Genomic DNA, 14,702 nt, shown 5'->3' with positions numbered 1-14,702 from the left:
CATGGAAACTTCATCTTTTAATACATATCATACAATACAAATCATGCAACCACACTAGCAAATACAACAAAACACTTTTGGTTCTTAATAACACTACATTTCATTACATGTGATAAAAGAAGCTAGGAACAACACATATGCTAATGTAGTTCCTCTGAACTTGCGGCAATCTAGTTACAATCTGCAAGTTTTAAAATGATCACTGTACCGATTAAAAATACCAACAAAAATACCACGAGACCTAATCTATCAACACACTTTGCCAGCAAAATCCACAGCTGAGCATCTTCTGGAATAGTTATTCCCTTCTTTTCTATGTTGTCATTCTGCAAATGTATTTTTATAGTAATACATATAACAATAATTACATTACATGTATGTTTAATTAGAATCCATAAATTTGATTGGCTAGCTGACAATAATCGCGAGGTACTCAAAATTCATGTTTTATTTCCGTATAAAATACAACAGCTTTGACTGCAATCGCTATCCGGGATAATGTTAAAACAATGCACAGAAAAACATAGGAAAAGATTGATATAACTCTTAATTCCTCGGTTCCACCTTAAAATGTAATTATAAGAATTGAACGCTTCTTTTTATAATAAACTCATCATAGATACCAGGATTAAATTTTATATTTACGCCAGACGCGCGTTTCGTCTAATTTTATAGGGTTGTAAACGCAGTGATCGTGCGCACATTTTTAGTATGAAGGGCTTCCGAAGACCGACAGAGAATGATGTAAACAGCTACAGGTCGCTATGCGGTCTTCAACAATGAGCGAAATTCATACAGTAAAGTAAGCGATAAAAACACCAACATGCCAAATGTGAAACAATTCAATAAAGAAAACTAGCTATCTGATATAAACTAAAAAAACAAGCATTCTTGTGGTATTGTATATGATTGTGCAATACTATTTCGAATACCGGTTGTAATGGTAACCGTTTTGTAATTTGAACCGTTTAAATTAGATCAGTTTACATTAAGATATATAACGAATTTAGATAAAATACAAATGTATAACTGGTTAACAGTGAAATTGTCTACCCTTGCATTTTTGAAAATTCATTCTCTAAGTATGTGTGTATGGCAAAGTCCACTGAATTTTGGTAGTTTAAATGTTTCCGAGAATTGTTCCTGGAATTTAATAATCCTGTTTATGAATTATATAATTACATAGTTTAAATGATTCCCAGAATTGTTCCTGGAATTTAAGAATCCTTCTTTATGTATTATATAATTACATTTTATAAGTAGTTGGCCTGCTAATATTTTAACACAACATTTACCTGGCTCACAGAGGAATTAAAATTTTGCGGAAACGTACAGCATTATGTTGCAATTGTTAATTAAAATTACATTGCAGAAAAGCATGAGATAGATTTGCCAAAACGTAACAAAAATCTTGCACAGAGGTTATGCTGATTTTCGGACACTTGAAACTCCCGAAATCTTTAAATGTAAAACAGCATGACTGACGTCTCTAGCGGAGGCGGGATCGACCATCAAGGAGATTCCCTCCTCACACAGACACAAATTGAATCCACCCTTGTTATGTAGGAAAGGCATACAGATTCCAAGCCATAGAAACGTTTTTATGATTCTTTCTCCTCACTTACCTGTTTAGATTTCCATGGAAAAGGTGTAAATCCTGGCACATTGGTGAAAGATATTATTGCAAGTGGCTGTAAGACTTTGAAAACAATCCAGTCAGACATTTTTTCATCTGCACGATAATGAAGATTTAAAACAATGACTTGTATAAGTGAAGCTGTCCCAGAAAGGAATAGTGTAAAATTGAAGTAGACAACTGAAATAAAAGAGATTAAATATATTACTTGAACTTAAGAGATGCAGCAAGTATTTATATAAATTGCATACAACAAGAATATTCAGACTGATACTCGGATCCGTTAGCTCACTATGATATGTCAATAGTAAACAAATATTGATCTGAAACGGTCATTTTTGATCTGAACAGCTCTTAAAAGACTGAACCTTATTTAGGCTTTTTCAGTCCTTCGGTCAACTTTTAGTCTTATACAGAGCAGTAATTTTAGTACTGTTCAGACAATTCGCTTGCAGTCAATTAAGATCTGTTCACATGCATAAACACCATTATGAATTGCCTCAAAACGCTACTGAACAGTAATGAGTTGACCGCAAGGGAATTGTCTGAACAGTACCGAATTTACCGCAGTGGACAAGTCTAAAATTTGCACGAAAGACTGAACATGTCTGAATCATTTTTTGTTCAGACTTTTTAGATGATGTTAAGATCAAAATGACCGTTTAACTCTAAAATTGATTTACTAGTGATATATAAATAACACTAGAATTTTCTCTTCTTCAAATTGCACTTTTACTTTTTTTATCAGTATAACCATTGACTGCCATTTAGTTATTGGCTGGTAATATCATACAATGTTTCGGAATCTGTATGCAACGCCGCGATTGAGGTTAATCTAAGACGTATTCAAAGTTAAGAAAACTTGAAATTTCAAAATGTAAACTTAAATTTATTCCTGTACACAAATAAAGTATCGCACATGCTACATGTGCTATAATGATATTAAGATTATTTGAAAAGAAAGCTTCTCTTTTAGAATACTAGAAAGTCCAATTTATTTTTAAATAGTACATATTATTTAAGTTTTCGGTATAGCAATCGACATAGGTTTTAACGACCGTTTTGTACTTATTTAAATTTTTGCGGTCATAATTTAGAGAATTCATGCATTGCACATATAAAGTATTTCTTCGGCATGACCTTTCTGGTGAATTATATATATGATAGATAAAATCTTTTTTTTAACTCATTATTAAAACGGTTTGCATTTTTCTTCCAAAGCTCCAGGGTTCTCGCGAACTGCATGATGTTACTGTTAAGTAATCTTAAACTGTATTCGGTAAAATAAAATGGTTACTGACTGGGTATTCATGTAATAGCCAGCTTGATTTCACTGCCACACTGATATTTTCTCTGGTAATAGTCGGCCTCTAGGTTACAAAATTGCAATAACCCCTTACCTTCTGATCATTTCCTGTGAATTTCCTATCAATAAAATGTTTAAATCATTGAGAACTGTATTTTGTTCTACTCAGGGCATATATGGTCATAGCCAAATTGGTACTACTTTTGATATTCGCGGTTTGCAATGCTTTACAACTTCGATATTGATTAAGCCTTTCATTTTTCTTTTACTCGAGCGCCACTATGCAATAAGACTGAGTCTGACGTATAAAATTATCAGCCTAGTATCTTTGATGATTTTATCCCTTGTCATTAAGGATTAAATAGTAGATTCACATAGACTGCAAAATACACACACGCAAACTTATTTCAACTGTTTTCTATTTTTGTTTTAATATCAAATTGTGTACAGTTGCAGTAAAACACTTTATACATTTGTTGTCTTTAAAAGCGATCGATTGTAAAGTCAAGTGGCAAACATTCCGTGCATTTTCAGGAGGAGAACAAATTAAACAAAACCTAAATAAGTTAAAATGGTCGACGGTGATGAAGGACGAGTAATGCGGACTTTCACTAGAAAATAGATGGTTTGCAAGAAACGTGCAAATGTAAAGAATATATTTATTCGCTCTGCATCGAAATAAGAGGATACCAAGAGCCTGCATCGACTACCTGGCTTCTTTATAATAAATGATATTATACAATAAGAATTTTTGTGATAGTTTCTGGTAAAAAAAGAACAACAAATGTGTAATTGTCATTTAAGAGAAATAACTCCTACCCAGAGTCGTCTGATATAGGACATAATGATTTTATAATACGACTCGTCTTGCTGATCAATTTTGTATTAAAGTTTGTCTATACTTTCTTTAGTTTTTGGAACACATAAATTGGTAAAAATCGTCTTTCAAGGACATTTACTCCTATAAAAAATCGAATGACAATTTTGTCTCTTCGAAATTTTACTTATATAGATCTTGTCCTGATGATCATTACAGTTTCTCTCTTTCTACTACAGATTCCGATAGAAAAAAGGGTAAACATCGTCTTTCAAAGACAATAACTCCTATAAAGAGTTGACGAACAATTTCAGCCATAATTTCTTATTTGTAGATATTTAACTGCTGATTATTTTTTGCTATATACAGTTTATCTCTTTCTACATAAGTTTCACAAACAAAAATCGTCTTTCAACTGTAATAGGGGCCTCGGTGACCGAGTGGTCTAAGTAGTCGAACTACTGAATCACTAGTCAGTCAACACTGAGGTTGTGAGTTCGAATCACGCACGTGCCAGGTGCGCTCGACTCCAATCTTAATTGATTAGGATTGTCAGTTTTCCTACCGAAGGTCGGTGGTTTTCTCAGGGCACTCCGGCTTCCTCCACCAATAAAAACTGACCGCCACGAAAGAGCACAATAGTGTTGTAAGTGGCGTAAACACCAATCAATCAATCAATCAACTGTAATAATTTCTATTTTGAGTATAATGACAATTTCCGCCAGGTTGATTTATTTGTAGATATTGTCCAGCTGATCGTTTTTTTGTTGTTTCCTCTCTACTTTCTAAAGTTTCTGCAAAACTGACACAAAAACGGTTAAAAAATCGTTCCAGGGCAATAACTCCTATAAGGAATCGACTGACAATTTTGATCATGTTTGAGTTATACGTAGATCTTGTCTTGCTGATCATTTTTGCCATTCATTGTTTCACTTTATCTGTTACAATTTTAAAGACAATAGCCAAAATTGCGAACAAATTAATAAAAATCATCATTAAAGGGCAATATTTCCTATTAGGAAATGTCCGATAGTTTTGGTAAAAAGAGACAGTAGGTTGATCTTTTTATTCTGAACATTTCTATTCATGTCAGATTTTCTTTATCTATATTGGGATTTAAGAAAATTGTCAATACTTTTGTTCTAAATTTAGTTTGGTGGCCATGTTGGTTGGCAGGCGGGGGTGAAGGACATTGTTTTTAACTAGATACCCAAAGGGTGATTTTTGTTTATAGTATATTTTGATTCCAACAAGCCTTGTGATTTTTTTGGTAAAAGTTAATAGACGAAAACAGAAAAAGGACGCCATGTGATGAGGAAAGCTCATATTACCATTTGGACCCTGTGAGATAAAAAGGCTGATCATGTGGTTAAAAATTAAACACAAATACATTTCATAAAGGCCATCAATGTACGTAAATTGTGAAATTTAGTCACATGAATCATAAATAGCTATTAGCTTATAAGTATGTTGAACCAATCTTACCAATCCATGGTGTACTGTCAGATGATGGCGGTAATTTATCTGCCACGAGTAACTGGAACACTGATATTGCTAACATGACTGTCAACTCCAGAGCAACTTTTTCTCCACAGTCAACGGGAAGGAAAAAACCAAGAATAGCGATACATGTGATCAAAAATGAAGGTATCAAAATATTGTTAACGTAATAATCTGGCTTTCTCTCGAGGAAGATGCTGAATGTAACATCTGGATATGGATATGGAACTGATATATAATACGACAAACGTCTATGAGCAGGTCCTTTTTTTATAATCCATTCTACATTTTCTAATATATTACTTAAGTCGGCGGCCATGGCGTTTGATGTAATATTCAGATGAAATCCGTGATATACCCAAGAACTAAATTTAAGTGGACAAACTTGAGTATCAAACGGGAAATTGGTAACGTCGACAGGACATAATACTTCTACGGTAGATGGAAAACTGAGTTTGACCAGTCCATCTGAATAAATTAAAATAGGATAATCCTTTAGTCCGTAAAATTCATCAGAGACCCTACAATGATATAAAATACATTTGTTAAATAAACGAAAACTTATCCTGGGACTTATTTTTCCAGTCCAATTATGTGCATGGACTTGATTACATAGGAAACAAAGTCATGGGGGCAATTTTTACTACAGGACAGAATTTACTATTACTGGACATAATATTTTAAAGATTACACATGAAAGCTGAGATTGACCATGTTTGGTCCAAATTGTCCCAGTGGTTTGTGAGTAAAATTTCGAATTTTCGATTTTACGTTTTGTTATTTACAGATCGACATTAAAAAGGGTAGGGTTGAGGTCTCTACAAAAATAGCTTCTCCCTCCACATTCCCGTGTATTTGTAGAATGTGGTGTTTATGGCAGATCTTCGTTGTATCTGTTAAAAAATATTTACAACTTTTATCGACTGATATATTTAGAGCTTGCTCTATTATAAAGACACATCTCTAATGTTGAAGACTGTATGTTGCCCTCTAGATTTATTTTGATTATTTTTGTCGCTGTATTGCTGTCTCTATTGCGTATATCCACATCATCTTTTTTCATATATTTAAATGTTGTGCATAAGATGTAATTGTGTATAAATTATAATTTGAACAGTATTTTTGTACAAGTTATCAGAATGTTTGGCAAACAATTCATTCACTAGGTTAATATGAAGTGTATATTCTATAATTAATTAGCTTAATGTACAACTTGTACAAAATGTATATACTTCAACCTAACGCTAAGCACTGTCCTCATTGTCATATATTGCAAACGAGAACACCTGGGTTAGATTAGATTTTATTTATATTTCATCAATACCAGATAATATTTCCATAAAATATTTAATTGTTCTGATATACTTTGTCTCAGTGTTTTATCCTATAATGTTCAAAGTTTCACAAAATACTGATGACTATCATAATGTGTACACCATTACAATTTGTACACAACAATATTGTATATGACAAATATATATATGATCTTACAAACTACAATGGGATTGCAATCTGAATTCTCTATGCATGAGAAGATACCACTATGATTGTTCAATTTTATCTTATAAACTACAATGGGATTGCAATCTGAATTCTCTATGCGTAAGAAGATAACACTATGATTGTTCATTTTTTTTTTATCTTATTGTGAACTGTATACCTTTCATATAACGATATATCAGGAATCCATAATCTGGAATAAGGCACACGAAGTTGTGTGATACCTGCAAATTCATTTGGATCCCAGGTTAGTTGACAATCCCTCCAACCCTACAAAACAACACTATCACATGAACAACTTCAGTTATACAGGGGAATATACAATAGGTATGTTAAACTGAAGCAATCTATCAAGATATGACCCTCGTGTTTGATAGAACATTTACTGATTACGGATAACTTAAAGCACAGACTCTAGAAACCTAAAAGCAAGACGAATACAGTTAAAATGTCAAACCTGCTGATTTTCAATTATTTTCCAAAAGAGGAAAGGATCTCTAATTTTCAAAACAGATATATGCAAAGTAAACTACCTATTTAAATGCACAATTCGGGATATACATGATTATTATAAAATATATTTCAAACTATTTCGCAAAAACCCCATCGACTATAAATGAAAAACATGTTGTCTTTATGCCTTGCATAAGCAGCTGATGTTCATTCTTGCCAATTTTCCTAAAATTGTTTTGATATTTTGAATTTTCGGATGCATGAAATTTATAACGTGTTGTTTTCATTATTTTCATTGTGTTTTGGTACAATCATATATACCAAGTTTAAGTTTACCTGAAGGGGTAAATAAATATAAGCGCTTCCGACGCACGAAATGTGTTAAATGTTACTTTCGTTTAATAGCACTGGGTCGATAAACTATGAAAATCCTAAGAAACAGACGTTACGACTCCCGAAAGGAAAGTTGACTTAGTTGAATTCTGCTATTCTTTAGAGTATATATAAAAAAAAGAAGATGTGGTATCACTGCCAAAGAGGCAACTTTCCACCAGAGACCAAATGAAGTTAGTAACTATAGGACACAGTACGGCCTTCAACAATGAGCAAAACCAATATCGCATAGCAAGCTATCAAAGACCCCGAAGTAACAAATGTAAAACAATTAAAACGAGAAAACTATCGGTTTGATCTATATACAAAACAATAAACAAAAAGCAAATATGATAAACATCAACAAACGACAACCACTGAATTACAGGCTCCTAACTTAGGATAGACATCCTTATAATGTGACGGGGTTAAACATGTATGGGGGAGCCCAACCATCCCCTAACCTGAAACAGTAGTGCAACAGCACAACACAAGATCAAACTCTACAAAACAACAAACGAAAAACAAATATGATAAACAGCAACAAACGACAACCATTGAATTACAGGCTCCTGACTTAAGACATGCACATACATAATGTGACGGGGTTAAACATGTTTGCGGGCACCCAAACCTGCTTCGTGGACAGTGATGTAACATCACATCATAAAAACAAACTATCGTTTTTTTTTATCCATTTTGCTAACATTGCTTATAACGTTTCTACGTATTTATACATCCCTGGAATGAGTTTCACAAAAAATCTTGCGCCTAAAATTGACCGCAAGTCTTACACAATTCAGTATACCTACGATCAATTTTAGTCGTAAGTTTTTTTGTGAAAAAATTCCTGACTATTAAAATGATTTGGCTTTGAGTTTTGCTGATGAAGGTAACTCTAGAATAGCGTTTCGGACGCACAAAGTTTAGACGTTAATTGATTATCAATGGATCGATACCACTGCAGGTAGTCTTTAAGTCCCCGAGGGTATCGCGAGCGCAGTAGTCAGTGCTTCGCTATTGACATGCTTTTTAACATAACTTTCGTAAATTTCCTATTGATAAAAGAAAAATTCTGCTAAACCAAGGATCCAACTGCATCAGGCAAATTTGGCTATTCTGTTTAAGTATGTTTTGTTCATATTACGCATAGCGTTTCTGTTGTATTTATACATCCCTGGTTTTCAAATGTTTTGGGTTTGAAGGTTCTTGATTAAAGTAAATCCAGAAAAGCGCTTTGAACGCATAAAATTTATAAATTGTTCTTACCGTTTAAAAGGATAAAAGATATTAGTTACCGTATAAAACTATTGATAGTGCACAAAGTATGAATCCTTTGGATGTTGCATTGACGGGTGTCATTCTCTATTATGAATAAACTTGAAAAAAGAACTGTATTTGTATGAAACTGCATGCAAACAATCTTGAGCCGATGTTTTCTTTCTATGTAAGCGCATTCATAATAAGTTGTAATTTTCCGATTATCTTGAATTGACCATGTTAATGTAAGTTTTACCGTCTATTTCTGCATCTATCTTAGTACCATTTTCCAAGTTAGAGTGTTCTTTTATTTAAATGTTTTGTATACAGTATTTTACATTTACTTATTTTATTATATTTATTTGACATTCTATTACGGTTTACTGTAAGTTATGAAGGAAAGTGTACAAATGTCCACACAGTTTGACAGCAACTGATGTGTTACATTTTTGCATATTTTTTTGTTTTTATACCCCGATGTTCTATTATTCACAATCATGATCATGATAGTTGGACGACGGATTTATCGACATGCCTTTATAAGTAGACCTTTTAGGAATGACGCAGGCCAGATTTGGTTGAAATTGACACAGTGTTTTAAAGGATTTTGTTTTAATGTAGGACGGTCGACGGACGTCATGCGATGACAACGGCTCAAATTGACGCACTGACCTTTGGCCTTGGTTGGCAAAAGGAACGAGGATTTAAATGACGTGTACATACCAAGCGCATCCAAATATTCATTGTGATAAACTGATTTGGTTCATCCTACAAAAAAAAATATATTTTAACAATAAATGTAAAGGAAAAGCAACAAAAGGGTTCGATATTGTTGGGTTGTAATTAATAGGAATAAGAATAAGAGATCACCAAAGGAAAATCATTTGATTATTAGCATGGTGAAATTTATATGCTTGAAAAAAATCTTAAAATGTACAGAAAAAACAAACAAGATTGGATATGATTGAAAAGGTAATGAGCAGTATAAATGTACGCTCAGTGGCAAATAAAAACTGTAAAAACGCTTCATATGATAGTTCTAATGAATGTACGTCAAATGGCATATATTATACAAGCATATTCAGAAATAAAACATGTTAATGTGATATGATCGTAAACCCGGATTTGTAATAGACTGACCAGCAGAATTTTTATATGCTAAAATGTATTTTACAAGGCAACAGTCCACCCTGACACATTATTCTACATGACCTCGAACCGATCTACTGAAAAGATCGTGTTTGGATGAGAAGCCGCAAATACCAATTTTAAGTTCTGATTTGATATGAACGCGGTATCGAATTGTGACTTTATCCACTCAAGGCAGACATGCTAACACGAGACCACTATGCTTCTCGGTGTATTCAACCTATACATACATTTGAAAAATATATATTCAACCTTTGCCTACAAACAAAATACAACTTTTGTTGTTATAAAAATTAATAAGTAATTACAGGTAAAATACAGTCAGTATTTTAAAGCGATGAAATTACTATTATAGAATTAGAAACAACAATTAAATAAACAAAATGGAATAGAACACTTTTGTACGGTAAAATACTCACAAAGTTCTGTTTTTGTTATCATTAAATATAAAAAAACATAAATAAAAAATTAAATATTAAAAAACAGAGTAAAAAAACATTATATTTGTGATTTTTTTTTATAAAATACAAGATTGTTCACTTATGACATGTTGCCGAGTCTCCAAGCTAAAAAGTGTTTTAAATCTGATTCATGTTCTATATTTAAATTTAACTATTTTAGATGCATGTGCGCTGTAAGTATAAATTTTGTTTCTGATATCTGTCTGTTAATACAATATAGCAAATTACAATAAAGTCGGTATTTTTTTCACGTTTTTGATATTAAACCGTACTCACAAGGTCAATAAGTTGACGGACAGCTAAATCCACTGACAAATCGATTATTTCTTCCTCCCCTGGACAATAAGGGCGGACACCAGAATCGTAGTTTCTAAATAAGATAGATGAAAGGTTCGCCAGTGGTGAAATAGTACCTAAAACAACAATTTTGACAAAAAATCACTCAGTATAAAAATACGAGGTTGTGACATGATTGCCAATGAGACAACTGCCAACCCGACTCCAAATGACGTAGATGCCAGTAATTACAGGTCACCGTACGGTCTTCAAATACACGAAAAGAGAATCGTATATGCCGTCACTGCGATTCAAATACAATTGGTGACGAATATCATTATTTTTTTTACATGTACCAATGAACTAATTACTAGTATGTCATTAAGAGAAAGGTACATACCTACATATTACACAAAGAATCCTTCCCAATTAAAATTTATAGGTCGATTGTCACACTGTAATGTGCCAGTTCTAACAAAACTGTGCACGTTTTTATGACATTTAGAAAAGATATTTTCATAATTTGTATCATGTTACAATGTAGTATTAAAATAAATGTTTATTCACGTTGCAATTCAAAATATTGCAAAAGAATCAACCACATATTGTATATTTCAATTCTACTGTATGATATCGCTAATTTATTTATTGTGTGTCTTGCTTGCAAATGTATAATTATGTAATTGTTAATGTATAGTTGTTATCCTCTTGTAGCACCATACGTGTGCCTAAGTTGTAATAAATTGTCTTGTCTTGTCTTGTCTTGTCTTGTCTTGTCTTCAAAAATCGGCAAAATCCACATTGTATAGTCAGCTATAAAAGGCCCCGACATGAACAAATATGAAACAATAAAAACGAGAAAACAAAGTGTCTGTTTTATGGTAAAACAATTATCAAAAAACAGATATCACAAACAACAACCAACGACAACCACTGAATTACAATTATATTTACCAGTCCACTAGTAACACTGCATCTATGACCCTGATATCAGCGGGTTTTAATTGTAGCACGGCTGATGTCATTAGTGGATCAAGAAACACTGATCCTTCTGAAGCATTTTGGTTCACCTCCGTATTTTGGCGTGTTTCGTCTTGCTCAATTTTTAGTTTTATGTGCAGAACGTTGTGGACTATTGTTTGTCTGTTCAACTTTTTTGGTTGACCGTAATGTTGTCTGTTTGTCTTCATGACTGGCCCTTCCGAGTTTTTTTCTCTTTTGTCTGAAGCTTTGCATGCAGGCAGTTACTATTTCAGATACATGCATTACCAGAGATTGAAAACTCTTATTTAATGACTATATCATGTATTGATGTGATGACCGTATCATGTATTGAAATAGCATAACTATACAATTATTTTTCAAACACTGACATTCCTTTTGTTTAATTTTTTTTTCTCAGTTTCAAAAAATTTTCAAATATGATTTAGAGGATTTCAAAAACCAAGGATTTGGGTGAGACTCACTATACAAATCCTTGCAAAAACGTATCTTTAAGAATCAATGAAATTCAAATATCGACATGAAGATATTGAAAATTCAACTGATATACAGAAAAAAGGGGTGGGGGTTACCCCAGGGGACTTCCCCTAATTTTCATTTGATTTGTTTTATTGTCCCATAAAAGATTATATATGGTTTAGGGGTGGGGATCTCAACCGTTTACAAGTTTTCAAAAAGGAGGGGGTGGGGTTTACCCTCGTGGACTTCCCCTAAATTTCATTTGATTTGTTTTATTGTCCCATACAAGAATATATATGGTTTAGGGGTGGGGATCTCAACCGTTTACAATTTCTCAAACAGAAGGGGGTGGAGGTTACCCCAATGGACTTCCCCTATATTTCATTTGATTTGTTTTATTGTCCCATACAAGAATATATATGGTTTAGGGGTGGGGATCTTGACCGTTTACAAGTTCTCAAACAGAAAGGGGTGGGGGTGACTCCAGGGGACTTACCTTTTATTTCATTTGATTTGTTTTATTGTAACATACAAGAATATATATGGTTTCAGGGTGGGGAGCTTGCACATTTACAAGTTTTCAAAAAAAAGGAGGGTAGGTGTGAACCCGAGGACTATCCCAATATTTCATTTGATTTGTTTTATTGCCCCATACAAGAATATATATGGTTTAGGGGTGGGGATCTCGACCGTTTACAAGATAAAAGCACATTCTCATATTGAAGGGGGTAGAGGTAAGAATATATATGATTTAGAGACACTTAATTATCTACAATTTTTTTAATAATGAACAGTAAATTTCAAACTTCATTTAGACAGTCCTACTAGTAAGTTTCAAACTTTATATATACAGTCATACAGATCTTATTATCAGAAAACAGATAATTTTCAAATAAATCTGTCACTCCAATGATTATCATATGCTAAAATATTTCCAAGATCTAATTAATAATGAAAATAAATCATTATCATATGCTAAAATATTTCCCAGATCTAATTGAACAGAACTATGGTTTAACATAGTACTCTAACATTACATATAAAATAATTAATAATGTAATAAATAATCTTCAAAATGTCTAATAATATAGCTTATAATCATTACCACTTAGGAAATAGATAATTTTCAAATAAATCTGTCACTCCAATTTTTATTGCGAGATAAGGCAAATCATTACATGATAACAAGAGTAAAATATTTAAAAATTCCACTTTTGGATATTAAAAATGGCGATAACTCAAAAAGGAGAAATAGCAAAATCTTCAAAATTGAACTAGACCTTCATTAAGTCCCAGGAAACAACATATTTTAAATTTGAAAAAAAATTGTTAAAGCGTTTTCATGTTATTGTGCTGACACTGTTTGGCAGCCGCCCGTTAGCCCGCCCAGCCGCCCGCCGTATATCCCCATTTTAATAACCGATATTTCCTTCGAAAATCCGGTTAAAATGGAATGGCGTTGCGATGTTTAGGTTTACCTCTTTTGTGGATGAATTTGAATTTGAGCTTGATTCAAAGATTTTTTAATGATTTTTTCGATGTGAAGTTTCAATGACATTTCAAGATCCGCGTAATATCACGAGACTTTCCCTTGTTACCAATCTCTGCTGGTATGCAATCGAGTTTTTCTTTTAAAAGGATAAATAAAAATATGAAACATTTTAAGTACTACGTTTTTTATTTATGCTTGTAAAGTTCTTTTATACTACGCTTCAACGTATTTTGTTGTGCTTATACCTCAATGAAGTTAATAAAGCCCGACCAAACGATAGCAAGCTCGATATGTAGATTTCCCATCATGATAAACACTTACCATCATAAACATGAGTTAATGACTTTGAAGCTGATTGGTCGCTATCATTTGTACTGCTGAATGTCTTCCCATGTCCAATTCCTTTTCAAAGACAAATCCAAATTGCAACATGATTTAACACATGCATTGCGCTTACATATAAAAATCTTAAAAGAAAATTTGACAATTGCTGCATTTTCCCTTGCATCAAAGGGAATTTTAAAAGAAATTGAAATCATGTACATGTATATACAAATAACAAGATGTGGTATACGATAGCCAATGAGACAACTACCCCCACCAGACCAAATGACGTAGATTTTAGCAATTATAGGTTACCGTCCGTATGGCCTTCCACAATGAGGAAACGCATACCGTAATGTAAGCCCGACATGATAAAAAGTAAAAATAAAAATATCAAATAAAGAAAATCAAATAGTTACCGCGTCCACTAACATTCCTATATTAAATATATACAAAATGGCACAATGTTTAGAGTACTGTTTGTGTATATAGAAGCCAAATCAGTTCCCTTCTTTGACAATAAGTATGCTATGTTCATTTGGATAGCTAGCAATACCAAATTCTTACAAAATCTTATAAACTACAAAAGATGCATTAATTTTATAGATTTCAACTTTTCTCCTATATCTGTTAAGGTGACCAAAACGAGATTTGCTAGACAAATAACTTACCCGTGTAACAAAGGATGATGTAGA

At 32.9% G+C, this 14,702-nt stretch overlaps 1 protein-coding gene and 1 long non-coding RNA gene across 2 annotated transcripts; both read right to left on the bottom strand.

The window, feature by feature from the left end:
* On the bottom strand, window positions 1–7,527 carry LOC127733446 (neuronal acetylcholine receptor subunit alpha-10-like). Its single transcript, XM_052242806.1, has 5 exons — window positions 7,522–7,527; window positions 6,920–7,029; window positions 5,245–5,780; window positions 1,626–1,816; window positions 1–326 (listed from the first exon to the last, which is right to left on the bottom strand). The coding sequence occupies exons 1-5, from the start codon at window positions 7,525–7,527 to the stop codon at window positions 171–173; spliced, it is 999 nt and encodes a 332-aa protein (XP_052098766.1). The 3' UTR covers window positions 1–170.
* Window positions 7,528–9,557: 2,030 nt separating this feature from the next.
* Window positions 9,558–14,090, bottom strand: LOC127733513 (uncharacterized). Its single transcript, XR_007997110.1, has 3 exons — window positions 14,005–14,090; window positions 10,731–10,867; window positions 9,558–9,612 (listed from the first exon to the last, which is right to left on the bottom strand). It is a non-coding gene; the product is annotated as an uncharacterized LOC127733513 (long non-coding RNA).
* Between the last annotated feature and the right edge of the window lie 612 nt (window positions 14,091–14,702).

The sequence above is a fragment of the Mytilus californianus genome, unplaced genomic scaffold (assembly GCF_021869535.1).
Source record: "Mytilus californianus isolate M0D057914Y unplaced genomic scaffold, xbMytCali1.0.p SCAF_3, whole genome shotgun sequence".
Taxonomy (NCBI): domain Eukaryota; kingdom Metazoa; phylum Mollusca; class Bivalvia; order Mytilida; family Mytilidae; genus Mytilus; species Mytilus californianus.
Note: the sequence above shows the minus strand (reverse complement) of the source record. Positions and strands in the feature narration are given on the sequence as shown.